The sequence below is a fragment of the Procambarus clarkii genome, chromosome 37 (genome assembly GCF_040958095.1).
Source record: "Procambarus clarkii isolate CNS0578487 chromosome 37, FALCON_Pclarkii_2.0, whole genome shotgun sequence".
In the NCBI taxonomy this organism is placed as follows: domain Eukaryota; kingdom Metazoa; phylum Arthropoda; class Malacostraca; order Decapoda; family Cambaridae; genus Procambarus; species Procambarus clarkii.
The window spans coordinates 22,801,825-22,829,821 of NC_091186.1; the positions used below are offsets into that span (position 1 = coordinate 22,801,825).

Below are 27,997 nucleotides of genomic sequence, written 5' to 3' on the forward strand. Positions count from 1 at the left end.
TGGGGTTTTCCAATTTAAGTGTTGTGTAATGTTGAGCAGCAGTCAGCCGGAGGTGCTCTCGAGTTCTTGTGTGTGACTCTAATTAATTCTGAACTACTGTTGAGAACTAATTTCCCTTTATTTGAACATAAATGGAAATGGTTGAACTGTGATACCCATAAGGGTGAATATTGAATAATAAATATCTAATTGATTAAACAAATCCATAAAGGCCGTGACGAGGGTTCGAACCTTGTGGATTTGTTAATGTGATACATCACGCTATTGTGATTTCTGTGTGTAATTGATTAACTTAATTTTTAAAGTATCTTTACTTCTGATGCCTAGATCTTGGAGGGTGAAGGCTAGAGTGGCGAGAACTCGCAAGTGTACTTACTATAGATTATGACAAAGATCCTTGACTATATGATGTACATGGTTACAGTCACAACCGTGGACATCTTCAAGATAAAACTAGATAGTTTCCTCCAAGGAGTGCCGGACCAACCGGGCTGTGGTGGATATGTGGGCCTGCGGGCCGCTCCAAGCAACAGCCTGGTGGACCAAACTCTCACAAGTCAAGCCTGGCCTCGGGCCGGGCTTGGGGAGTAGAAGAACTCCCAGAACCCCATCAACCAGGTATCAAGTCGTTACATGATGGCGTCATTTAACACTGTGGTACAGACAAGTTCCATTCCTTGTCTTATAAATAACTCTTGAATGGATTCAGCACTTTCTTCCCCTTCCATTTTCTCTCATTCTAAACCTTCCCTTTCTCCTGATCACTTTCCCTCACTCTTCCCTCCCCCCTCTCTACCTCCCTCACTCTTCCCTCCCCCTCTCTACCTCCCTCACTCTTCCCTCCCCCTCTCTACCTCCCTCACTCTATCCCTCCCCCTCTCTACCTCCCTCACTCTATCCCTCCCCCTCTCTACCTCCCTTACTCTATCCCTCCCCCTCTCTACCTCCCTCACTCTATGAGTTTTCTTCCTTTCTCTCACCAATTCTCGATACATTACACTGGTGTCAGCGGTGACCCAGAGAAAATGGTCACTTGTAAACCTGAGAGCACTTGTACATTACCTGGCATACAAAGTACAGACATCATCACTGTATATGACAGCTACAAGTGTCACTCTCACTGTATATGACAGCTACAAGTGTCCCTCTCACTGTATATGACAGCTACAAGTGTCACTCTCACTGTATATGACAGCTACAAGTGTCACTCTCACTGTATATGACAGCTACAAGTGTCACTCTCACTGTATATGACAGCTACAAGTGTCACTCTCACTGTATATGACAGCTACAAGTGTCACTCTCACTGTATATGACAGCTACAAGTGTCACTCTCACTGTATATGACAGCTACAAGTGTCACTCTCACTGTATATGACAGCTACAAATGTCACTCTCACTGTATATGACAGCTACAAGTGTCACTCTCACTGTATATGACAGCTACAAGTGTCACTCACTGTATATGACAGCTACATGTGTCACTCACTGTATATGACAGCTACAAGTGTCACTCACTGTATATGACAGCTACAAGTGTCACTCTCACTGTATATGACAGCTACAAGTGTCACTCTCACTGTATATGACAGCTACAAGTGTCACTCTTACTGTATATGACAGCTACAAGTGTCACTCTCACTGTATATGACAGCTACAAGTGTCACTCACTGTATATGACAGCTACAAGTGTCACTCTCACTGTATATGACAGCTACAAGTGTCACTCATTAACAGGGAGCCACATGTACACAGTTGGGTACACATGTGGTAAAGACCCATACATTCCCCCCCCCCCCCCCAACACCTGCCTAAACACACATATATAAAATATTCAAACTGTAAATACATGTTCAGTACACATGTGTAGCGGAACACGTGGGATGAACACTACCATAAACGGCCTTAAGTCAAAGTCACTTCAATGTTCAAGCTATTTCCTCTTGGTCCACACACACAAGCTTTGAGCAATTTAAAATAATTTGGTTTTCACTAAATATTTCTCTACGACACTATTTTTCCTTAGCTGGTGAAAGTCTATTTTTTTTATATATAAATGATAATTTTTATCTCGTTTTCTGGTGTGATATTTTTATTGGGGGACTGACACAGTAGGGCGGACACTGTCAGTCTGGGCGGACGGGGGAGACGGACGGGGGAGACGGACGGGGGAGACGGACGGGGGAGACGGACGGGGAGACGGACGGGGGAGGCGGACACTGTCAGTCCGGGCGGACGGGGGAGACGGACGGGGAGACGGACGGGGGAGGCGGACACTGTCAGTCCGGGCGGACGGGGGAGACGGACGGGGGAGGCGGACGGGGGAGGCGGACGGGGGAGGCGGACGGGGGAGACGGACGGGGGAGACGGACGGGGGAGACGGACGGGGAGACGGTACACCCACACTGGCCAAGTGCTACAGTACAACTGAGACGCCCCCACACCACCCCCGCCCTCTCTCTCACACGTGGCTCCACCTACTGGTATTCCCCTACACTTGCAGCAGCTTCAGCTCTTGGACCCCCGCCTGTCTAACCCTCGGTTGTCTAATGTACAGATTCTCCGCCTATCTTCGCCATCATATCTACTATACATTACGTTAACACACACACACACACACACACACACACACACACACACACACACACACACTAGTGCGTGATTGTGGGGGTTGAGCTCTGGCTCTTTGGTCCCGCCTCTCAACCGTCAATCAACTGGTGTACAGGTTCCTGAGCCTATTGGGCTCTATCATATCTACATTGTAAACTGTGTATGGAGTCAGCCTCCACCACATCACTGCCTAATGCATTCCATCTGTTTGAAAAAGTTCTTTCTAACGTCCCTGTGGCTCATTTGGGTACTCAGTTTCCACCTGTGTCCCCTTGTTCGTGTACCACCAGTGTTAAATGTTTATCTACCTTGTCAATTCCTCAGAGAATTTTATAGGTCGTGATCACGTCTTCCCTATCTCTTTTGTCTTTCAGTGTCGTGAGGTTTAGTTTCAACAATCTTTCCTCGTAGCTCATACCTCTCAGCTCGGGGAGCCTCCACAACCTGCTCCTTTAGGTCATTCCATTTACTACCCCTCACGCCAAAAGAAACTTTCTAACAACTCTATGACACATCTGAGTCTCAAGCTTCAATCCGTGGCCCCTTGTTCTATTGTTATTCTATGTAAACATTTCTTGTTTTCACCTTGTCAATCTTCTAAGGATTTTATACGTCTGTATCATATCCCTCCTCTCTCCCTCCTCCTTTCTAACGTCGTCAGGATTAGTTCCTTCAGTCTCTCTTCATTCGTCATCCCTCGCAGCTCTGGGACGAGTCTTGTTGCAAATTTATATATCTTTTCCAGCTTTTTTTATGTTGTGTGTCAGTGTACAAGTGTGGGGGGGGGAGGGGGCGTGGGAGGGGAGGGGGCAGGGAGGGGAAGGGGGGTGTAAGGGGGGGGATCACAGATGTGGTGGAGGGGTGAGGTGGAGCCGTGAGTCATCAGTGAGTGTGTGGGTAAAGAGCCGTTGAGGGAGGTAAGACACGCTGCTACACCCCACCACACTCACACTTCCCTATCAAGCCTGGCCTCGGGCCGGGCTTGGGGAGGAGAACAACTCCCACAACCCCATCCAGCAGGTGCCCAGCAGGTGCCCAGCAGGTGCCCAGCAGGTACCACTCACCCCGACCAGTCAGCCTCAGCTCTACACGCCCCGCCTGCTGACCTTCCTCTACCCCTTGCCTTGTAATTGACCTTTCCTGACCTTTGAATGCTTCGTCTAACCTGGCCTTAAAGCTGTGGATGGAGGTGGCTCCCACAACTACTTCTTCTTCCACTATTCCACCTGTTGACCGCTCCGTACAGGGCACATCATCACCCTTCTTCTTGAGGTTATCTTGAGATGATTTCGGGGCTTTTAGTGTCCCCGCGGCCCGGTCCTCGACCAGGCCTCCACCCCCAGGAAGCTGCCCGTGACAGCTGACTAACTCCTGAGTGTGGCTGTAGTTGGCTTCTACCACCCTGAGTGTGGCTGTAGTTGGCTTCTACCACGCTGTGTGGCTGCAGTTGGCTTCTACCACGCTGTGTGTGGCTGTAGTTGGCTTCTACGACGCTGTGTGTGGCTGTAGTTGGCTTCTACCACGCTGTGTGTGGCTGTAGTTGGCTTCTACCACGCTGTGTGTGGCTGTAGTTGGCTTCTACCACGCTGTGTGTGGCTGTAGTTGGCTTCTACCACCCTGAGTGTGGCTGTAGTTGGCTTCTACCACCCTGTGTGTGGCTGGAGTTGGCTTCTACCACCCTGAGTGTGGCTGTAGTTGGCTTCTACCATCCTGAGTGTGGCTGTAGTTGGCTTCCACCACCCTGAGTGTGGCTGTAGTTGGCTTCCACCACCCTGAGTGTGGCTGTAGTTGGCTTCCACCTCCCTGAGTGTGGCTGTAGTTGGCTTCCACCTCCCTGAGTGTGGCTGTAGTTGGCTTCCACCTCCCTGAGTGTGGCTGTAGTTGGCTTCCACCTCCCTGAGTGTGGCTGTAGTTGGCTTCCACCTCCCTGAGTGTGGCTGTAGTTGGCTTCCACCTCCCTGAGTGTGGCTGTAGTTGGCTTCCACCATCCTGAGTGTGGCTGTAGTTGGCTTCCACCATCCTGAGTGTGGCTGTAGTTGGCTTCCACCACCCTGAGTGTGGCTGTAGTTGGCTTCCACCACCCTGAGTGTGGCTGTAGTTGGCTTCCACCTCCCTGAGTGTGGCTGTAGTTGGCTTCCACCTCCCTGAGTGTGGCTGTAGTTGGCTTCCACCATCCTGAGTGTGGCTGTAGTTGGCTTCCACCATCCTGAGTGTGGCTGTAGTTGGCTTCCACCACCCTGAGTGTGGCTGTAGTTGGCTTCCACCATCCTGAGTGTGGCTGTAGTTGGCTTCCACCTCCCTGAGTGTGGCTGTAGTTGGCTTCCACCATCCTGAGTGTGGCTGTAGTTGGCTTCCACCTCCCTGAGTGTGGCTGGAGTTGGCTTCTACCACGCTGTGTGTGGCTGTAGTTGGCTTCTACCACGCTGTGTGCGCCTGGAGTTGGCTTCTACCACCCTGAGTGTGGCTGTAGTTGGCTTCTACCACCCTGTGTGTGGCTGGAGTTGGCTTCCACCACCCTGAGTGTGGCTGTAGTTGGCTTCCACCACCCTGAGTGTGGCTGTAGTTGGCTTCCACCACCCTGTGTGTGTGGCTGTAGTTGGCTTCCACCACCCTGAGTGTGGCTGGAGTTGGCTTCCACCACCCTGAGTGTGGCTGTACTTGGCTTCCACCACCCTGAGTGTGGCTGTACTTGGCTTCCACCACCCTGAGTGTGACTACTTGGCTTCTACCACCCTGAGTGGTAGAAGCCAAAAAAAGAAGCCTAATGGATCGACATCATAACACGAACAGAAAAACTGGAAAAATTTCCAAATTTAAAATTCCTCTTTAATATGACATCTATTTTTATTGTATTCGTAATGGGCTCAAAATGGGATATAACGTTTAATTTCCTCAAAATATAATGTAGTTTTGAGAGTACAGTTTACTGCCATCGTGGCCTTCCAAAATATGCCCAAAATGTATACGCACAAATGGATAACTGCCAATGTTATGGGTTTATGAATACTGGGTTGTGTATGGCAGGTGTGTGACCTAGTTATGGTCCCACTGGTGGGTGTGGGGAGGGGGGGAGGGAGGGAGGGAGAGAGAGGGGGAGAGAGAGAGAGAGAGAGAGAGGGGGAGAGAGAGAGAGAGAGAGAGAGAGAGAGAGAGAGAGAGAGAGAGAGAGAGAGAGAGAGAGAGAGAGAGAGAGAGAGAGAGAGAGAGAGAGAGAGAGACAGAGAGACAGAGAGACAGAGAGACAGAGAGACAGAGACAGAGACAGAGAGAGAGAGAGAGAGAGAGAGAGAGAGACAGAGACAGAGACAGAGAGAGACAGAGAGACAGAGAGACAGAGACAGAGAGAGAGAGAGAGAGAGAGAGAGAGAGAGAGAGAGAGAGAGAGAGGGGGGGGGGGGGAGGGTGCCTTAAAGAACAGGTCAACAGCGTCACGGAGAACAAACTGTACAGTTCCCCGTGGGAAAACCAACGTTCCATTTTCTATGGGAGCAGAGCGGCTCGTTAACTTCCAGCCACGCTACATTCTCGTCCTATAAGATTTAGTCACAATAACAAAGTCATTAACAGCGTTATGGGGACCGAACAAGGGGGGGAGGAGAGAAGGGGAGGGTGGGGTGTTACAGCCCCACAAGCAGGCAACCCCCCACCACACTTCAGCAGTAACAGTAACCCAAACAATTAATTAACAGGTGAGAAGCGCTGAGTCACGTTTTCTATTATCAGCTTGACGCGCGAATGAGTTGCCAAATGAACAATCCACCACAAAGATAATAAGTTCAATTATAAAATATAAACATTGACAGGTAGACTCATTTTAATTTGATTGGGATTAGGATAATCATGATTTAAAATGATTATTATCATATTCTGTGGAGGAGTGATCCCGTGTTGAGAGGAAGAGGAGCCAGGTCACCCCAGGTTACACCGCCCATCTTCCCTATCTAACCAATGACCTCATTAGCACCAAAACGGATATTAGGCCCTGTCTTAATTAGCAGGTCGTCCTAATTAATTATGCAAATTAATAGTCTGCTGAGAGAATGACTTTGAGGAGGTAGGTAGGTAAGTAGGTAGGGGTAGAGGGGGGGGGGTGTGTGTGGGGGGGGGGGGGGTGTACGGGAGCGTGGCTTCAGGTACCTGGTTGATACCTGGTTGATACCTGGTTGATGGGGTTCTGGGAGGTCTTCTACTCCCCAAGCCCGGCACGAGGCCAGGCTTGACTTGTGAGAGTTTGGTCCACCAGGCTGTTGCTTGGAGCGGCCCGCAGGCCCACATACCCACCACAGCCCGGTTGGTCCGGCACTCCTTGGAGGAATAAATCTAGTTTCCTCTTGAAAACTGTCGAACTTTCCTCAGTACAACACACTGTAGCAGCTTACAGTGTGTTGAAGTGGTACAGTGCTACTGTGGTGACCCGGAACAAGGCCTACGGTGATACACGAGTTATGCCTAGCGGTCACCCGATGGGGAAACGAACTATCAGGGGAAAAGCGCCAAGCCATTACAACTATATAGCACTGTGAAGGGATCAGGATAAAAGATTTGGGATGGGACGGGGGGAAGGAATAGTGCCCAACCACTTGGACGGTCGGGGAATGAACGCCGACCTGCAATTAGAAGCGAGACCGTCGCTCTACCGTCCAGCCCAAGTGGTTGGGTGCAGGCGGTCAACCGAAGCTGTCAGGCAAACTTTGAGACTAGCGTTTGAGGAGAACGATGGTGGGGGGTGGACACGACAGTAGTGGCGGCTGTCAGATGACAAGATGTGTCACACGTCAGTGGCCAGGGAGACGGAAGGTGTCGGAGGCAGCGGTCCACAGCGTCACGCCCCAGACCAGCGTACCTGCAGCACTGTGATTACCTCCGACACAACACATTGCCGCCTGTGTCTCCTGAAGCCTCGCCGGTCAACCCCACCCTTGTGTCTGTGCTATATTCTCGTTCCGGCAATATTTCTAATGCTTGCTGGGAGGGTGTTGAACAGCTGTGGACCTCTGATGTTCAGACAGTGTTCTCTGACTGTGCCTATGGCACCTCTACTCCTCACTGGTTCTAGTCTGCATTTCCTTCCGTACCTTTCGCTCCAGAATGTTGTTATTCTACTGTGGGACCTTGGGACCTGGCCCTCCAGTATCGTCCAGCCTTCATGACGCCTGAGTACGTTGTCCACGACGGGGGATGAGTGAGTGTCAGGCTGAGAGGATGAGTGAGTGCGTGGTTAACGGGATGAGTAAATGCGCGAGTGAATGAGTGCGTCATCGCCGCACGCATCGAAGAGAATCACTAGAATTTCCAACTGACAACTGCTTGACAGTGTGCGTGCCACAACAGTCAGAAGCAACCGTTGTGAAGGGTCATCACCAACAGTACTAACAGACGTGAAACTCCAGCAACAACGGCGCCGACAACAGCAGCAGAAAAAGTAGCAACTCTGTCAGGAACAGACAACGGTATTAGCACCATTACTAGCAACAGCAACAGTAGCAACACTAACAGCAACACCAACAGTAGCAACATCCCCAACAGTAACAAGGCAGAAACAAATGGGCCGTTTCTTTCACGCTGATGCCCCTGTTACCTAGCAGTAAATAGGTACTTGGGAGTTAGTCAGCTGTCACGGGCTGCTTCCTGGTGTGTGTGTGTGTGTGTGTGTGTGTGTGTGTGGTGCAAAAAAACAAATAGTAGTAGTTAGAAACAGTTGATTGACAGTTGCGAGGCGGGACCAAAGAGCCAGAGCTCAACCCCCCCGCAAGCACAACTAGGTGAGCTAGATGACACCACTTCCTCCTCAGTGGTTCTTAACACATCAGTGAGAGAAAAACAACTTTCACCTCCACATTTTTACTCTCCCAAGTAAATCCAACTGGGAGAACCTCCAAGTGAGGTGGAGGTGGGGAAGTGGTGTGTTGGAGGGGGATTGGGAGGTGGGGGAGGTGGGGGAGGGGCGAGGGGGGAGGGGGGGAGAGGTGGGGGAGGGGGGGGGGGAGGTGGAGGAGGGGGAGGGAAGTCTGATGTGGGTGAGTCGTGTACTGTTCATGATAGACACACCAGCCCTCATCCAAGAGGACTGGCCGAGGGGTGGGCAGAGGAGTAGCACAGGTCAGCCCCTACACACACCTGGACCAGCTACGGGGACACCACACACACCTGGACCAGCTACGGGGACACCACACACACCTGGACCAGCTACGGGGACACCACACACACCTGGACCAGCTACGGGGACACCACACACACACACACCTGGACCAGCTACGGGGACACCACACACACACACACCTGGACCAGCTACGGGGACACCACACACACACACACCTGGACCAGCTACGGGGACACCACACACACACACCTGGACCAGCTACGGGGACACCACACACACACACACCTGGACCAGCTACGGGGACACCACACACACACACCTGGACCAGCTACGGGGACACAACACACACCTGGACCAGCTACGGGGACACCACACACACCTGGACCAGCTACGGGGACACCACACACACACACCTGGACCAGCTACGGGGACACCACACACACACACACCTGGACCAGCTACGGGGACACCACACACACACACACCTGGACCAGCTACGGGGACACCACACACACACACCTGGACCAGCTACGGGGACACCACACACACACACACCTGGACCAGCTACGGGGACACCACACACACACACACCTGGACCAGCTACGGGGACACAACACACACCTGGACCAGCTACGGGGACACCACACACACCTGGACCAGCTACGGGGACACCACACACACACACCTGGACCAGCTACGGGGACACCACACACACACACACCTGGACCAGCTACGGGGACACCACACACACACACACCTGGACCAGCTACGGGGACACCACACACACACACACCTGGACCAGCTACGGGGACACCTCACACACACACCTGGACCAGCTACGGGGACACCACACACACACACCTGGACCAGCTACGGGGACACCACACACACACACACCTGGACCAGCTACGGGGACACCACACACACACACACACCTGGACCAGCTACGGGGACACCACACACACACACCTGGACCAGCTACGGGGACACCACACACACACACACCTGGACCAGCTACGGGGACACCACACACACACACACCTGGACCAGCTACGGGGACACCACACACACACACCTGGACCAGCTACGGGGACACCACACACACACACACCTGGACCAGCTACGGGGACACCACACACACACACACCTGGACCAGCTACGGGGACACCACACACACACACACCTGGACCAGCTACGGGGACACCACACACACACACACCTGGACCAGCTACGGGGACACCACACACACACACACCTGGACCAGCTACGGGGACACCACACAAACACACCTGGACCAGCTACGGGGACACCACACACACACACACCTGGACCAGCTACGGGGACACCACACACACACACACCTGGACCAGCTACGGGGACACCACACACACACACACCTGGACCAGCTACGGGGACACCACACACACCTGGACCAGCTACGGGGACACCACACACACACCTGGACCAGCTACGGGGACACCACACACACACACACCTGGACCAGCTACGGGGACACCACACACACACACACCTGGACCAGCTACGGGGACACCACACACACACCTGGACCAGCTACGGGGACACCACACACACCTGGGCCAGCTACGGGGACACCACACACCTGCCGAGGACACCACACACCTGCCGCTGACACCCCCCCCCCCCGCTCCCCCTGCCCACGCCAATATGACCACCACTTAAATTAATCTAGATATCAAATGCTGGATGCTGATGCTAAGAGTCAAGTTAATCAGTTTCCTCGATTATGCAAAGCAGTTCAAAGGTAACAAAACTTACCTTAATACAATTATTGGATCACACAAACAAAAGAGCATCTAAGAGGTCCGAGCACAGAGGTGGCCAGCGAGTCATGCAACACTTACGACACGTAAATCCCACTTACTATTCAATCTACGAAACCTCTACATCCTTGCTCGGCCATGGCTCCTTGGCTCAATTGACTTAACAGGTTACGATTTTGGAAACGTGACAAGCCAAGGTTGTTACTGTAATAACAGGCCTCGTAGCACCTCGGTGCTCCTACCATGTTTAATATATGTCAACATGACTGAGGGAAAGATGTACAGGTTTCGTAAGTGGATCCGTAAATGTTTAATGACTCCTGACCCCCTGGCAGTCAGCTGACCGTGCCACTATTTACCTCCTACAGGGCCTGCAGGAAGGTCTACAAGGGCTCACCAACCACCAGATTGTTAACTAAGCCGTTAACTAACGGCTTACTAACACTTAACTTAGTTAACTAACACTAAGCCACACACACACATTGTTATTCTGCAAGATCAAATCTTTGGTGGAGGACGCGGGGCCTAGTACCAGCGTCCCAGGTGGCCCCAGAGACGCGTCCTCAGAGCCACTATCACAGTCTTGTGATCCCGCTTGTGTTAATATGGTTGTGTAAGATAAACGCACACGTCACGAGGAGCCAACACAGGGCATTAGTATGGGGGCCGGTTACCCACAAGCATGGGTGTAGGGTGGGTGTAGGGTGGGTGTGGGGTGGGTGGGTGAGTACCTGCATGGGTGTGGCGCGACGCAACCCTCCCAGGAGCCTCAGAGTCGTCGACGAGGGACGCAACGCTCTTGGTGGCAGAGTCGTAGACGTATGATGCAATGCTCTGGGAGTCGTAGATGCAGGACGCAATAATTTGCGTTGGCGAGTCGCGGGACGCAGTGTTCTGGTTGGAGGAGTCATAGATGCAGGACGCAGTGTTCTGCTTGGAGGAGTCATAGACGCAAGAAGCAGTGTTCTGCTTGGAGGAGTCATAGACGCAGGACGCAGTGTTCCGCTTGGAGGAGTCATAGACGCAGGACGCAAGCTTCAGGGCTGGGTGGTTGTAGAGGCGGGAGTCAGCGCCGCGTGTGGGGGAGTCGTCGATGAGGTCGATCTCGTCCCAAACATCCTTCAGCTCTGCCGTGACCTCAGCCCACAGGGCTTCCCCGAAGGTCATGCCCTGGCTGCCCCTGCACGATGCCCACGCCCCCTGGCCGGCTACCCTACTGCTGTCTGTCGCTTCATCCACCTGTGGCACCTCGCGGGGCGCCAGGGAGCCACGACATGGCACTCTCGGGGCTTCAGATACTTCACATGTCTCTAACAACGAGTGGTTTGGCACCCTGGAAGCATCAAGTGCCTCGAATACTGGCACTTCCAGGGTCACCAGTGCCCCATCGACTGGTTCCTGCGGCTCGGGGCACTTGACACCTTCAGAAAAAGATAGTCTTGCTTTCAGGTCCGTAGTTGGTACCCAAGCTAAGGATAGTCTGTCTGTGTTGAGTTCGTCCTTTTCCGAGTCGCTAGCATACCCCGGGCAGCGACCAGGCTCCAACACCTCCCCGTCAGAACGAACATCGAAGTATTCACAGTCGATGTTGCCATTGAGGTCGTCGTCTTTCGGAGGCGAAGAATCGTCCAGTGTGGCGATGCCCAGTTGGTGAGTCGTTGGGTACCCATCCAGCATGTGGGTATGAGTGGGCACGGTGGAAGGGAAGAGTGTGTCGGTGTGGGCATCGCCAGGAGACGAGAGCCTCCTGCGGTATATGCCCGGAGTGCCCAAGAGGTGAGAGTCGGACTCGGCGGGGCGGCCCCCCCACAGTGCCACACTCACACGCTTTTTGTCCCTCCGTCTCGCCCATGGCCCCAGCGTCCATGCCTTCATGGCCTCCAGCAGCGACATCTTGGATGCGCCCTTGGCCTCCCGGTCAAGTTACCGTGTGGTGCTGGCCATGGCCAGGTCACCAGCACGGGTCACCAGCCACGAGCAGCGGGCCAGGTCACTATGGCACCAGGCACTGTGGTCCACACTCCCTCACCGGCCCTCTCAACACACACCATCATCAACACTAGATAGCCCCTTGGCCCTCGGGGCGAAACATATCCGCAACACACTATCCCGAGGACTACACAGCCGTTGTAGTATACACGAATATACTTACACAGTCCAAGTATACTGCCTGAGGGAAGTATATTTGATTAAATACACACACCCACACACAATATAACCACGGAGCAACATAGTCTTTCCGGTTTTCTGTTGACAATTATTACGCAACAGCGCCGGGGAAATCGACACTAACAGTCGCTGGCAATTTACCACCACGACACAATGATGACCGCAACTCACACTATTTCACACTCTGGGATCAAAATAAAACATTACACAATTTTATATCAGAAAGATGAACCAATTCTCTCACACAATCTCCGGATTTCCAGCTAATTCGATTGAGCATGAAATTTGAGTTTAGTTCAGTCGGTGCCTCTCGTTCTGTAAGTCAACATATTAATACCATCACAAGGAGAGTACTGGGCAGCAGTACTCATCCTGTGAGTGAACACACCATCACAAGGAGAGTACTGGGCAGCAGTACTCATCCTGTGAGTGAACACACCATCACAAGGAGAGTACTGGGCAGCAGTACTCATCCTGTGAGTGAACACACCATCACAAGGAGAGTACTGGGCAGTACTCATCCTGTGAGTGAACACACCATCACAAGGAGAGTACTGGGCAGCAGTACTCATCCTGTGAGTGAACACACCATCACAAGGAGAGTACTGGGCAGCAGTACTCATCCTGTGAGTGAACACACCATTACAAGGAGAGTACTGGGCAGTACTCATCCTGTGAGTGAACACACCATCACAAGGAGAGTACTGGGCAGCAGTACTCATCCTGTGAGTGAACACACCATCACAAGGACAGTACTGGGCAGTGACGATAGCACCAATACTTTTTACTAATACCTGGAGCCTACCTGGAGAGGGTTCTGGGAGTTGTTCTACTCCCCGACCCCGGCCTGAGGCCAGGCTCGACTTGTGACAGCTTGGCTCAACAGGCTGTTGCTTGGAGCGGCCCGCAGGCCCACATATCTTGCTACTGCATGTACTACTGCTATTACAATTACCAATATCCATACTAGCCGTTACCCGTGCCCATTCTAGAGCGGCGTAAATAGTGGAGCGTCTGCCCAAAATAGCCCCACACACACACACACGCACGCACGCACGCACGCACACACACACACACACACACACACACACACACACACACACACACACACACACAGCGGCGTATGCTAGACTGGCCAACATAAGAACTGCCTTCAGAAACTTGTGTAAGGAATCTTTCAGAACCCTGTATACCACTTATGTAAGACCAATCCTGGAGTATGCAGCTCCAGCCTGGAGTCCATACCTAGTTAAACACAAGACAAAGTTAGAGAAGATTCAGCGGTATGCCACCAGGCTCGTCCCGGAACTGAGAGGATTGAGCTACGAGGAAAGGCTAAAGGAGCTGAACCTCACATCCCTGGAAAACAGAAGAGTAAGGGGAGACATGATAACCACCTACAAAATTCTCAGGGGAATTGACAGGGTGGACAAAGACAAACTCTTCAGCACGGGTGGGACACGAACAAGGGGACACAGGTGGAAACTTAGTACCCAGATGAGCCACAGAGACGTTAGAAAGAATTTTTTCAGTGTCAGAGTAGTTAATAAATGGAATGCACTAGGAAGTGATGTGGTGGAGGCTGACTCCATACACAGTTTCAAATGTAGGTATGATAGAGCCCAGTAGGCTCAGGAATCTGTACACCAGTTGATTGACAGTTGAGAGGCGGGACCAAAGAGCCAAAGCTCAACCCCCGCAAGCACAATTAGGTGAGTACAATTAGGTGAGTACACACACTATAAGATGTGGAGCGCTAACAGAGAACGATGTGGAATTATGTGAAGAGTCAAATAAAAGGTTTAAGGAGGAGCTAGAACAACAACAACAATATACGGGATTGAGCATAGTTCCAGAGACCCTAGAGGAAGCGGCTGAGACCCTATGCTAACCGTTCTTTTTTGCCCGAAACGCTGTGCGTACTAGTTAGTGGCTTGAGGCATAGTATATACTAGCTGCATCTAGAAATCCAACATTCTGCTTGTAACTCATTTTGTATGTATTTTTTTTTCCTAAATAAACATTATCATCATCATCGGGAACACCAAAAGCCCCGAAATCATCTCAAGATAATCATCATGATTCCCGGTGTTCCCCAATGCTAGAGACGGGCAGATACCTAGAGATAGACACACAGGCTGTGGGAGTAGCAGAACGTGGGAATCGTCAACTAGCACTCAAGAGCATATGAAGGAAGGCAAGCGTGCTTAACGCTTGCCTCAAGTGACCCTCAAACGAGGGTCAGCGTGCTTAAGGAACAAATCGTGCGAAGTAGTAAAGAGAATAATGAAACACCAAATTCCGTGTGAGGAGTCACAGGGAAGGAACTAGATGGGTAATCAGTAGAGCACCTCCGCCCTCGGCTCTACAACCACCTGACCACAAACAAACGGATCATCATTCATTGCATTAAACAACCATCAGTTGGAAAAGCTGGGCCCAGGAGCTAAAGATTAGTCCTGCAAACTCTGTTGGGTAAAAAAAAAAACACAAAAAAACGGTAGGAATACTGACAGACTCACCCATGAAGAGTTCAAAGGGTCAATTAACCCCCCCCCCCCACCAGTGAAACAGTTCAAAAGGTTAAAGGTCAACAGTTCAAAAGCCGCTGGGATCCAAAACCTCAGCCACAATTACAATTATGACGTCATAGAGGCCAGAACGAGGACAGGGCCGCGGGGACGCTAAGCCCCGAAATCATCGCAAGGTCTAGTGACGTCAAACACCTTGGGCACACGATACATTAGATACACCGGAGGCAAACCCTCAGCAGTTTAAAGACTAACTAATGAAAATAGAACACTGCTTGGAAAACCTCACAAATCCAGCTCCGAACATCATCCTGCTTGGGGACTTCAACCTACGGCACCTGAAATGGAAGCACCTGGCTAATACAGTTATATCAGAAAGAATACCAGGAAGTAGCCTAAATGAACAGGCACATGCAAATGACCTGCTACGGATGTGCGACAGGTTTGCCTTAAACCAGCAAATACTAGAACCAACTAAGAAGGAGAACACACTGGACCTCATTTTCACCAATTTACAAATACCTGTTACTTAGATCACAACTTAATTAAAGTTCTGACAACCATGGGGAATAGACCTTCAAAACCAGTCCCGATTCCCGGTGGAGGAGATTTCAGCAAATTCAATTTCAATAATAAACAGATTAACTGGGAGCAAATAAACCAAGACTTCACAGAAATAAACTGGGAAGAACAGCTAGAAAATGCAAACCTGAACCAGTGCCTGGGGAAAAAATAAGCTCAGTAGCACTAGAAATATGTTCAAACCGCATACCCCTAAGATTCTGTCATTGTGGATGAGTAACTGTGACAGACACGATCTTCACGCTCTAAATCCATCTATACTCTCAAGCTCTCAAGCTTGGAGCTCTCTAACTGGAGTGAGGCAAGTTCCTCACCTTACCCTACTCCACCCCTCCTCAGCTTACCCTACTCCACCCCTCCTCACCTTACCCCACTCCACCCCTCCTCAGCTTACCCCACTCCACCCCTCCTCAGCTTCCCTGCCCTACTCCCATCAGCCAAGACCTCCAAGCAAAAGAATGTTTAGGAACTACATACACAACCGAGTTCATTAAGGAACTTTTAAACTGAGTAATGATCTTGGGCTGGCTTGGTAACGCTGCACACCCCCAGCTGGTGTGGCAACACTGGTTGTTAATTACTGGTAACACTGTCGGGGAGCGACTGCCAATACTGACAGTGACAGATATGATAACATCATATTTGAGTCTCAGTTCCCTCCAGCATACCTGGGGCATACCTGGGGCATATCTGGAGCATACCTGGGGCATACCTGGGGCACACCTGCAGCATACCTGGGGCGTATCTGGGGCATACTTGGAGAATACCTGTAGCATACCTGGAGAGGGTTCTGAGAGTTCTTCTACTCCCCGAGCCCGGCCTGAGGCCAGGCTTGACTTGTGATAACTAGGTCCACCAGGCTGTTGCTTGGAGCGGCCAGCAGGCCCACATATCCACTACAGCCTGGTTGGTCCGGCATTTCTTGCAGGAACTCATCCAAGTGCTCTTGAATACATCCACGGTTGTTCCGGCAATATTTCTAATGCTTGCTGGGAGGGTGTTGAACAGCTGTGGACCTCTGATGTTCAGACAGTGTTCTCTGACTGTGCCTATGGCACCTCTACTCCTCACTGGACCTATTCTGCATTTCATTCCGTATCTTTCGCTTCAGTATGTTGTTAATGTACTACTGTTATTCTACTTCTACTACTTATTCGCTCCAGATATTGATGCAAATTTGGGACGTGGCAAAGAACGAAAAAGCAATGTAAAGGATCTGGGTGTACTCATGTCGGAAGACCTTACCTTTAAAGAACACAATAAAGTAGCCGTCACAACTGCAAGAAAAATGACAGGTTGGATAACAAGAACCTTTCACACTAGAGATGCTATACTAGTGATGATGTTCTTCAAGACGCTAGTGCTCTCTAGAGTGGAGTACTGCTGCACAATGACAGCCCATTTTAAACCGAAAGATACATAACAATTTACACGTGGAAAATAGTAAAGGGGCTGGTCCCAAACCTGCACACAGAAATACCGCCACATGAGACCAGAAGACATGGCAGGATGTGCAGAATACCCCCGTTGAAAAGCGGAGGTGCGACAGGTACTCTGAGAGAGAACTCTATCAACATCAGAGGCCCGAGACTGTTCAACACGCTTCCGCTACACATAAGGGGCATAACTGGCCGACCCCTCACAGTGTTCAAGAAAGAGAACTATCAACATCAGAGACTCGAGACTGTTCAACACGCTTCCACTACACATAAGGGGCATAACTGGCCGACCCCTCACAGTGTTCAAGAGAGAACTATCAACATCAGAGGCCCGAGACTGTTCAACACGCTTCCACTACACATAAGGGACATAACTGGCCGACCCCTCACAGTGTTCAAGAGAGAACTATCAACATCAGAGGCCCGAGACTGTTCAACACGCTTCCACTACACATAAGGGACATAACTGGCCGACCCCTCACAGTGTTCAAGAGAGAACTATCAACATCAGAGGCCCGATACTGTTCAACACGCTTTCACTACACATAAGGGACATAACTGGCCGACCCCTCACAGTGTTAAAGAGAGAACTATCAACATCAGAGGCCCGAGACTGTTCAACACGCTTCCACTACACATAAGGGACATAACTGGCCGACCCCTCACAGTGTTCAAGAGAGAACTATCAACATCAGAGGCCCGAGACTGTTCAACACGCTTCCACTACACATAAGGGACATAACTGGCCGACCCCACACAGTGTTCAAGAGAGAACTATCAACATCAGAGGCCCGAGACTGTTCAACACGCTTCCACTACACATAAGGGACATAACTGGCCGACCCCTCACAGTGTTCAAGAGAGAACTATCAACATCAGAGGCCCGAGACTGTTCAACACGCTTCCACTACACATAAGGGACATAACTGGCCGACCCCTCACAGTGTTCAAGAGAGAACTTGATCAACACCTCCAAAGGATACCTGATCAACCAGGCTGTGACTCATACGTCAGGCTGCGAGCAGCCGAGTCCAACAGCCTGGTTGACCAGTCCAGCAACCAGAAGGCTTTGGCGATGACCGGGCCGCGGGGACGCTAGGCCCGGAAATCCTGGCAAGGGATAGTGTAAGGAGAGGCGGGGTAAAGGAAGCAGGTGATGGCTGGTCACAGTGTGAGAGTCCAGTCAGATCAATAACTAGGTGAGGGAGCCGCAGTATTGATGTCAGGGGGAAGGTCATCACCAGCAGGGTCACGGTAATGATGGGTCACCTCTCAGGGAGGGGGGGGAGGGAGGGAGAGAGAGGAGGAGAGAGAAAGGGAGGGAGGGAGATATCACAGAGATAAGAGGGAGAGAGGGATATCTGCTTGATGGGGTTCTGGGAGTTGTTCTACTTACCAAGCCCGGCCCGAAGCCAGGCTTGACTTGTGTGAGTTTGGTCCACCAGGCTGTTGCTTGGAGCGGCCCGCAGGCCCACATACCCACCACAGCCCGGTTGGTCCGGCACTTCTTAAAAGGAAACTATCTAGTTTCCTCTTGAAGATGTCCACGGTTGTTCCGGCAATATTTCTTATGCTCGCTGGGAGGGTGTTGAACAACCGCGGACCTCTGATGTTTATACAGTGTTCTCTGATTGTGCCTATGGCACCTCTGTTCTTCACTGGTTCTATTCTGCATTTTCTTCCATATCGTTCACTCTAGTCCGTTGTTATTTTACTGTGTAGATTTGGGACCTGACCCTCCAGTATTTTCCAATGTTTATATTATTTGGTATCTCTCTCGTCTCCTTTCTAGAGAGTATATTTGGAGAGCTTTGAGACGATCCCAATAATTTAGGTGCTTTATCACGTCTATGCGTGCCGTATATGTTCTCTGTATTCCCTGTATTTCAGCAATCTCTCCTGCTCTGAAGGGGGAAGTGAGTACTGAGCAGTACTCAAGACGGGACAACACAAGTGACTTGAAGAGTACAACCATTGTGATGCGATCCCTGGATTTGAAAGTACTCGTAATCCATCCGATCATTTTTCTGGCTGCCGCAATATTTGCTTGGTTATGCTCCTTAAACGTTAGGTCGTCAGACATCATTATTCCCAAATCCTTTACATGCTGCTTTCCTATTATGGGCAGATTTGGTTGTGTTTTGTACCCTGTATTATGTTTAAGGTCCTCATTTTTACCGTACCTCAGTACCTGGAATTTATCACTGTTAAGCATCATGTTAATTTCTGCTGCCCAGTCAAAAACATTATATCAGTGTGTGTGTGTGTGTGTGTGTGTATTCACCTAGTTGTACTCACCTAGTTGTGTTTGCGGGGGTTGAGCTCTGGCTCTTTGGTCCCGCCTCTCAACCGTCAATCAACAGGTGTACAGATTCCTGTGTGTGTGTGTGTGTGTGTGTGTGTGTGTGTGTGTGTGTGTGTGTGTGTGTGTGTGTGTGTGTGTGTGTGTGTGTGTACTCACCTAGTTGTACTCACCTAGTTGTGCTTGCGGGGGTTGAGCTCTGGCTCTTTGGTCCCGCCTCTCAACCGTCAATCAACAGGTGTACAGGTTCCCGAGCCTATTGGGCTCTATCATATCTACACTTGAAACTGTGTATGGAGTCAGCCTCCACCACATTGCTTCCTAATGCATTCCATTTGTCAACCACTCTGACACTAAAAAAGTTCTTTTTAATATCTCTGTGGCTCATTTGGGCACTCAGTTTCCACCTGTGTCCCCTAAAACGTTTGTGTGTGTTTGTGTGTGTGTGTGTTTACTCAAATAGGTGTGCTTGCACGGGGTTGAGCTCTGGCTCTTTGGTCCCGCCTCCAACTGTCAATCAACAGGTGTACAGGTTCCTGAGCCTACGGGGCACAGGAAACAACATATCTATATCTGAAACTGTGTATGGAGTCAGCCTTCACCACATCACTGCCTAATGCATTCCAATCCATGTGTCTGTGTATGTGTGTATGTGTATTCACCTAGTTGTCCTTGTGGGGGTTGAGCTCTGCTCTTTCGGCCCGCCTCTCAACTGTCAATTAATCAACTGTTACTAATATTTTATTCCAGCCACACACACACAGGACTTCAATCACAGAAGGATAGACTGGGAGAACAAGGAACCGCACGAAGGAGAGGATACATGGAGAGCCAAACTAGTGGAACCCACTAGGAAGAGGGGAAACGATGAATCAGCGAGACTCGACCTAGTCTTCACTCTGAATGATTCCGACATAAGGGAAATTGACTTCGCGGCCCCAGTAGGAATGAGCCATCACAGTGTACTGACGTTTGAGTATCTGGTTGAAGAACGGCTAAAGTACTCGAGAAAGGGAACTCAAAGCAAAAGGCTGGCATTCCGTAAGGGAAACTATGAGGAGATAAGAAAATTCCTAACGGATATAACATGGGAAACAGAGCTCAGGGGAAAGACGGCCCAAGACATGATGGACTGCATCACGCAGAAGTGTAAGGACACAGCAGAAAAGCTTATCCCGGCCCAAAAGGTAAAAAATGAAACACAGATGAGAAACCCATGGTTTAATGAGAGATGTAAGCTAGCTAAGCAACAAAGTAAAAGAGCATGGAGAAACTATAGAAATAAGAGAACACTTGAGAGCAGAGAAGGTTACCAGAGAACCAGGAAGGAATACGTCAGGGTGAGAAGAGAGGCAGAAGGGCAATATGAAAACGACATAGCCAGCAAGGCTAAGACCCAACCCAAATTGCTGCACAGCCACATCAGGAGAAAGACAACAGTGAAGGAACAGGCAATGAAACTGAGGATGGGGCAGACAGATTCACTACAAATGACAAAGAAGTATGCGAGGAACTCAATATGAAATTCCAGGAAGTTTTCACATTAGAGTAAGGAGAAGTTCCAGAGATAAGAGAAGGAATAATTAATTAAGCGCCAATAGAGGAATTTGAGATTACCAGTGGAGATGTAAGGAAGCTTTAGCTAGAGTTGGATGTGACAAAGGCTATAGGCCCGGATGGAATATCACCATGGATACTAAAGGAAGGAGCAGAAGCACTGTGCCTGCCACTCTCCATAGTGTATAGCAAATCACTGGTAACAGGTGAACTGCCAGAAATTTGGAAGACAGCAAACGTAGTCCAGATACACAAGACGGGGGATAGACAGGAGGCACTGAACTACAGGCCAGTGTCCCTAACTTGCATACCATGCAAGCTAATGGTGAAAATTGTGCGAAAAAAGCTAGTCGAACATCTGGAGCGAAGGGACTTTGAGTCACAACACCAACATGGTTTCAGGGATGGCAAGTCATGGCTCACAGGATTAACTGAATTGGCAACAAGGCAACAAGAATCAGGCAAGAAAGAGAGGGGTGGGCAGACTGCATATTTTTGGATTGCCAGAAAACCTTTGACACAGTGCCACACCAGAGACTAGTGCGAAAGCTGGAGATGCAGGCAGAAGTGAAAGGGAAGGTACTCCATTGGATAAGGGAGTACCTAAGTAACAGAAGGCAGCGAGTCACTGTGCGGTGTGAGGTATCAGATTGGCGAGACGTCACCAGTGAGGTCCCGCAGGGTTCAGTGCTTGCATCCATACTGTTTCTTATATATGTAAATGATCTTCCAGATGGTATAGAATCATTCCTCTCATTGTTTGCTGATGATGCAAAAATTATGAGGAGGATTAAGACGGAGGAAGACAGTATGAGACTACAAGATGATCTAGACAGACTGCATGAATGGTCCAACAAATGGCTACTAGAGTTCAACCCGAGTAAATGTAAGGTAATAAAACTAGGCGGTGGAAACAGGAGGCCAGACACAGGTTACAGAATGGGAGATGAAGTCCTTCATGAAACGGACAGAGAGAAAGATCTAGGAGTTGATATCCCACCAAACCTGTCTCCTGAAGCCCACATCAAAGGAATAACATCTGCGGCATATGCGAGGCTGGCTAACATCAGAACTGCCGTCAGGAACCTGTGTAAGGAATCATTCAGAACCTTGTATACCGTATACCACATAAGACCAAGCCTAGAGTATGCGGCCCCAGCATTGAGTCCGTACCTTGTCAAGCACAAGACGAAGCTTGAAAAGTTCAGAGGTATGCCACTAGACTAGTCCCAGAACTAAGAGGCAAGAGTTACGAAGAAAGGCTGCGGGAAATGTACCTCACGATACTAGAAGACAGAAGAGTAAGGGGAGACATGATCACTACCTACAAAATTCTCAGAGGAAATGACAGGGTAGATAAAAATAAACTGTTTAACACGGGTGGTACGCGAACAAGGGGACACAGGTGGAAACTGAGTACCCACATGAGCCACAGTGACGTTAGAAAAAACTTTTTCAGTGTCAGAGTAGTTAACAGATGGAATGCATTAGGCAGTGATGTGGTGGAGGCTGACTCCATACACAGTTTACAATGTAGATATGATAGAGCCCATTAGGCTCAGGAACCTGTACACCAGTTGATTGACAGTTGAGAGGCGGGACCAAAGAGCCAGAGCTCAACCCCCGCAAGCACAACTAGGTGAGTACACACCCGGCCACTCACCGGGCGGTCTTTTGCACACACACACACATTGTCTATTGTCTCAGTCGTGTTCTAGCATGCCGCCTCCAGCTTATACATGCTTCCCTCCCTCACTCCCTCCCTGGCTGCCTTCCTTCCTGCCTTCCTCCCTCCCCTGCTTCCCTCCCTCCCTCCCTCCCTCCCTCCCTCCCTGGCTGGCACTGATGCGCAGGTGCAGTCTCAAGTGCCACAAGGAGCTGCCACAACAAGGAAATTTTTGTTATTGTTCAATTGTAAATAATTTACTGTGTTTCCCCCCTCTCCCTCTCTCCCCCCCCCCCCCCACACACACACTTGAGAGGCGGGACCAAAGAGCCAAAGCTCAACCCCCGCAAGCACAACTAGGTGAGTACACACACAGACAAGGCTTAGAGACAAAACGGAGAAGTAAAAGAGATAGGAAAAAATACAGGGAGGGACTTATCAGGGGAATGCGCCAAGCCATTACGACTATATAGCACTGGGAAGGGGTCAGGATACAAGGATTTGGGGTGGGACGGTGGGAAGGAATGGTGCCCCGGTCCTCGACAAGGCCTCCACCCCCAGGAAACAGCTCGTGACAGCTGACTAACTCCCAGGTACCTATTTTACTGCTAGGTAACAGGGGCATAGGGTGAAAGAAACTCTGCCCATTGTTTCTCGCCGGCGCCCGGGATCGAACCCCGGGACCACAGGATTACAAGTCCAGGGTGCTGTCCGCTCGGCCGACCGGCTCCCAGGGAACACGGGTGGTACTCCCACAAGGGGGCACGGGTGGTACTCCCACAAGGGGGCACGCGTGGTACTCCCACAAGGGGGCACGGGTGGTACTCCCACAAGGGGGCATGGGTGGTACTCCCACAAGGGGGCACGGGTGGTACTCCCACAAGGGGGCACGGGTGGTACTCCCACAAGGGGGCACGGGTGGTACTCCCACAAGGGGGCACGGGTGGTACTCCCACAAGGGGGCACGGGTGGTACTCCCACAAGGGGGCACGGGTGGTACTCCCACAAGGGGGCACGGGTGGTACTCCCACAAGGGGGCACGGGTGGTACTCCCACAAGGGGGCACGGGTGGTACTCCCACAAGGGGGCACGGGTGGTACTCCCACAAGGGGGCACGGGTGGTACTCCCACAAGGGGGCACGGGTGGTACTCCCACAAGGGGGCACGGGTGGTACTCCCACAAGGGGGCACGGGTGGTACTCCCACAAGGGAACACGGGTGGTACTCCCACAAGGGAACACGGGTGGTACTCCCACAAGGGGGCACGGTTGGTACTCCCACAAGGGGGCACGGGTGGAAACTCGGTACCCATTTGGATACTCTGTTTCATTTGAGCCACAGAGACATTAGAAATAACTTTTCAGTATCAGAGTAGTTCAAAAATGGAACACGAAAGGAAGCAGTGATGTGGTGGAGGCTGACTCCATACACAGTTTACAATGTAGATATGATAGAGCCCAGTAGGCTCAGGAACCTGTACACCAGTTGATTGACGGTTGAGAGGCGAGACTTAAAAGTCGAAACTCAAAACACTGCAAGCACAATGAGGTGAAGAACACGGGGGTCCAAGAGCTAATGCTCAACGTTGCTGGCACAAATAGGTGAGTACACTCACTCGTCTTGGCACATGACATAATCCCCACCGCTGGCGTCACCATCACCACCATTATTATCTCTTCCTGCACTATACCAAGACACTTCACTATCACTCACATGGAGTGCTAACTTCACTATCACGCACATGGAGTGCTAACTTCACTATCACGCACATGGAGTGCTAACTTCACTATCACGCACATGGAGTGCTAACTTCACTATCACGCACATGGAGTGCTAACTTCACTATCACTCACATGGAGTGCTAACTTCACTATCACGCACATGGAGTGCTAACTTCACTATCACGCACATGGAGTGCTAACTTCACTATCACGCACATGGAGTGCTAACTTCACTATCACGCACATGGAGTGCTAACTTCACTATCACTCACATGGAGTGCTAACTTCACTATCACTGACATGGAGTGCTAACTTCACTATCACTCACATGGAGTACTAACTTCGTTATCACTCTTATTGAGTACTAACTTCACTATCACTCACATGGAGTGCTAACTTCACTATCACTCACATGGAGTGCTAACTTCACTATCACTGACATTGAGTGCTAACTTCACTATCACTCACATGGAGTACTAACTTCGTTATCACTCTTATTGAGTACTAACTTCACTATCACTCACATGGAGTGCTAACTTCACTATCACTCACATGGAGTGCTAACTTCACTATCACTCGCATGGAGTGCTAACTTCACTATCACTCACATGGAGTGCTAACTTCACTATCACTGACATTGAGTGCTAACTTCACTATCACTCACATGGAGTACTAACTTCGTTATCACTCTTATTGAGTACTAACTTCACTATCACTCACATGGAGTGCTAACTTCACTATCACTCACATGGAGTGCTAACTTCACTATCACTCACATGGAGTGCTAACTTCACTATCACTCACATGGAGTGCTAACTTCACTATCACTCACATGGAGTGCTAACTTCACTATCACTCACATGGAGTGCTAACTTCACTATCATCCGAAAGGAGACGAGAGAGATACCAATAATATACACGTGGAAAATACTGGAGGGCCAGGTCCCTAATCTACACAGTAAAATAACAACGTACTGGAGTGAACGATATGGAAGAAAATGCAGAATAGAACCAGTGAAGAGCAGAGGTGCCATGGGCACAATCAGAGAACACTGTATAAACATCAGAGGTCCGCGGTTGTTCAACGTCCTCCCAGCGAGCATAAGAAATATTGCCGGAACAACCGTGGACATCTTCAAGAGAAAACTACACTGTCTCCTCCAAGGAGTGCCGGACCAACCGGGCTGTGGTGGGTATGTGGGCCTGCGGGCCGCTCCAAGCAACAGCCTGGTGGACCAAACTCTCACAAGTCAAGCCTGGCCTCGGGCCGGGCTTGGGGAGTAGAAGAACTCCCAGAACCCCATCAACCAGGTATCAACCAGGTACCAACCAGGTATCAACCAGGTATCAACCAGGTATCACTATCACCCAGCGCACAGGTTCGAATCCTCATGACGGCCACGTCGGATTATCGCACGAACCCAAGCAACCCACTATCGCAGCCCGTCTTCATAAACAAAGACCCAAAGACCATTCCATCCACCCGCCAAACCCGATGTTTATGAATGAGAAACTGTTTACACACGACTCACAACTGGTGACGTCCGAACACTTCCGGAACAAGTGCTTCACTGACGACTTTTGTTCGACCCACAACGCTATAAATGCTTCACCCACGTACTACAAATACAAATAATCGCCAACAGAACCTAAACACCTAACCTAACCAGGGCCTAAATATGTACAGTATGGAACTATAAAATAATATTAATTTATATTTGATAAAAATTCCAGTTTTGAATGAATAAAATGTTAAAATTGATGAATGTGTCTTGGGAATGGACCAGGGGCCAGATTCACGAAAGCACTTACGCCAGCACTTACGAACCTGTACATCTTTTCTCAATCTTTGGCGGCTTTGTTTACAATTATTAAACAGTTAATGAGCTCGGAAGCACCAGGAGGCTGTTTATAACAATAACAACAGTTGATTGGCAAGTTTTCATGTTTGAGAACTGTCTAATAAATGTAACCAAAGCCGTCAAAGATTGAGGAAAGATGTACACGTTCGTAAGTGCTTGCGTAAGTGCTTTAGTGAATCTGGCCCCTGGTCTGAGGACGGGTCACCTAACCTGTCGAGTCCGATGCATAGAAAACGTGAATATTTATGAGCCGTAACTTGTTTAATATCTTTCTCTTGATACTGGTAATGGCTCAAAAGGGCCACCACTTACGGGCTATTCATGCCCGTGCCACCTTTTGAGTGGCTTAATCTTCATCAATCAATCTTTAATATCTTGCATTGGTCTCCATAACGTAGGCAACGAGACGTCTTAGATGAGAGACGGAGTTAGTAGCACCTACACTAAACATCAGGGCCAGGAGTTATGGGGACATTTATGCAACCATTTGCGAAACCTCTACATCTTTCTTCAATCACGGTGGCTTTGTTGACATTTATTAAACAGTTTAGGAGCTGGGGAATCTTCACAACCCGAGGTTATTGTTGTTATACACAACCTCGTAGTGCTGCCCAGCTCGTAAACTGTTTACTACATGTAAACACAGCCGCCATGACTGTGGAAAGATGTACAGGTTTCGTTAGTGGACCTGTAAGTCAATGCTTGATGGCTCCTGGACTTTGGCTGTCTACACTGCATGCCATTAAATTATATTTCAGTAGAGCTGCCGCCCAGTTGGGTGAGTGTGGAGCACATGACTGTAAAGCTTCCGCCCAGTTGGGTGGGTGTGGAGCACATGACTGTAAAGCTGCCGCCCAGTTGGGTGGGTGTGGAGCACATGACTGTAAAGCTGCCGCCCAGTTGGGTGGGTGTGGAGCACATGACTGTAAAGCTGCCGCCCAGTTGGGTGGGTGTGGAGCACATGACTGTAAAGCTGCCGCCCAGTTGGGTGGGTGTGGAGCACATGACTGTAAAGCTGCCGCCCAGTTGGGTGGGTGTGGAGCACATGACTGTAAAGCTGCCGCCCAGTTGGGTGGGTGTGGAGCACATGACTGTAAAGCTGCCGCCCAGTTGGGTGGGTGTGGAGCACATGACTGTAAAGCTGCCGCCCAGTTGGGTGGGTGTGCAGCACATGACTGTAAAGCTGCCGCCCAGTTGGGTGGGTGTGGAGCACATGACTGTAAAGCTGCCGCCCAGTTGGGTGGGTGTGGAGCAAGACCAGTAACTGTGTGACTCACCATAGATGTAAAGTGCCTTGTATAGTGACTGTTGTGACCCTCTTGTTGATCACTTGTGATACAAAATAGTATTGATGTGTGTATTTGTGTAGGTGATTGAATATGTATATGTATGTATATATATATATGTACATGTGTACATGTATTTATAACATTAATAATTGTGTAACTAGCGTCAAAACATTGTTATTTGCTTAGCTAAACGAACTAGAGGGTTCAGTTCCTGAACCGATTATGTGCCTCTGTAGTCCTTTACACCACCGCTCACGGGATGGGTATGGGGAGCATAATAAAGAAAGAAATTGAAATCAGTCATTGGGTATGGGGTGCATAATAAAGAAAGAAATTGAAATCAGTCATTCATTCATCGCGTCAGGCC

General features: G+C 50.1%; 1 protein-coding gene across 10 annotated transcripts in view; it reads right to left on the reverse strand.

Moving 5' to 3' along the window:
- LOC123765891 (phosphatase and actin regulator 2) overlaps positions 1-27,997 on the reverse strand; it is a 568,756-nt gene that overhangs the window by 113,664 nt on the left and 427,095 nt on the right. The window contains exon 1 of one of the 10 annotated variants that reach the window (XM_045754748.2): positions 11,244-12,764. The exons of the other annotated variants lie outside the window; for them this stretch is intronic. Coding sequence (XP_045610704.2) covers positions 11,244-12,405 — 1,162 coding nt within the window. The 5' untranslated portion in view covers positions 12,406-12,764. Of the gene's footprint in view, positions 1-11,243; positions 12,765-27,997 lie in introns of those variants that run through there. 10 annotated transcript variants of the gene reach the window in all.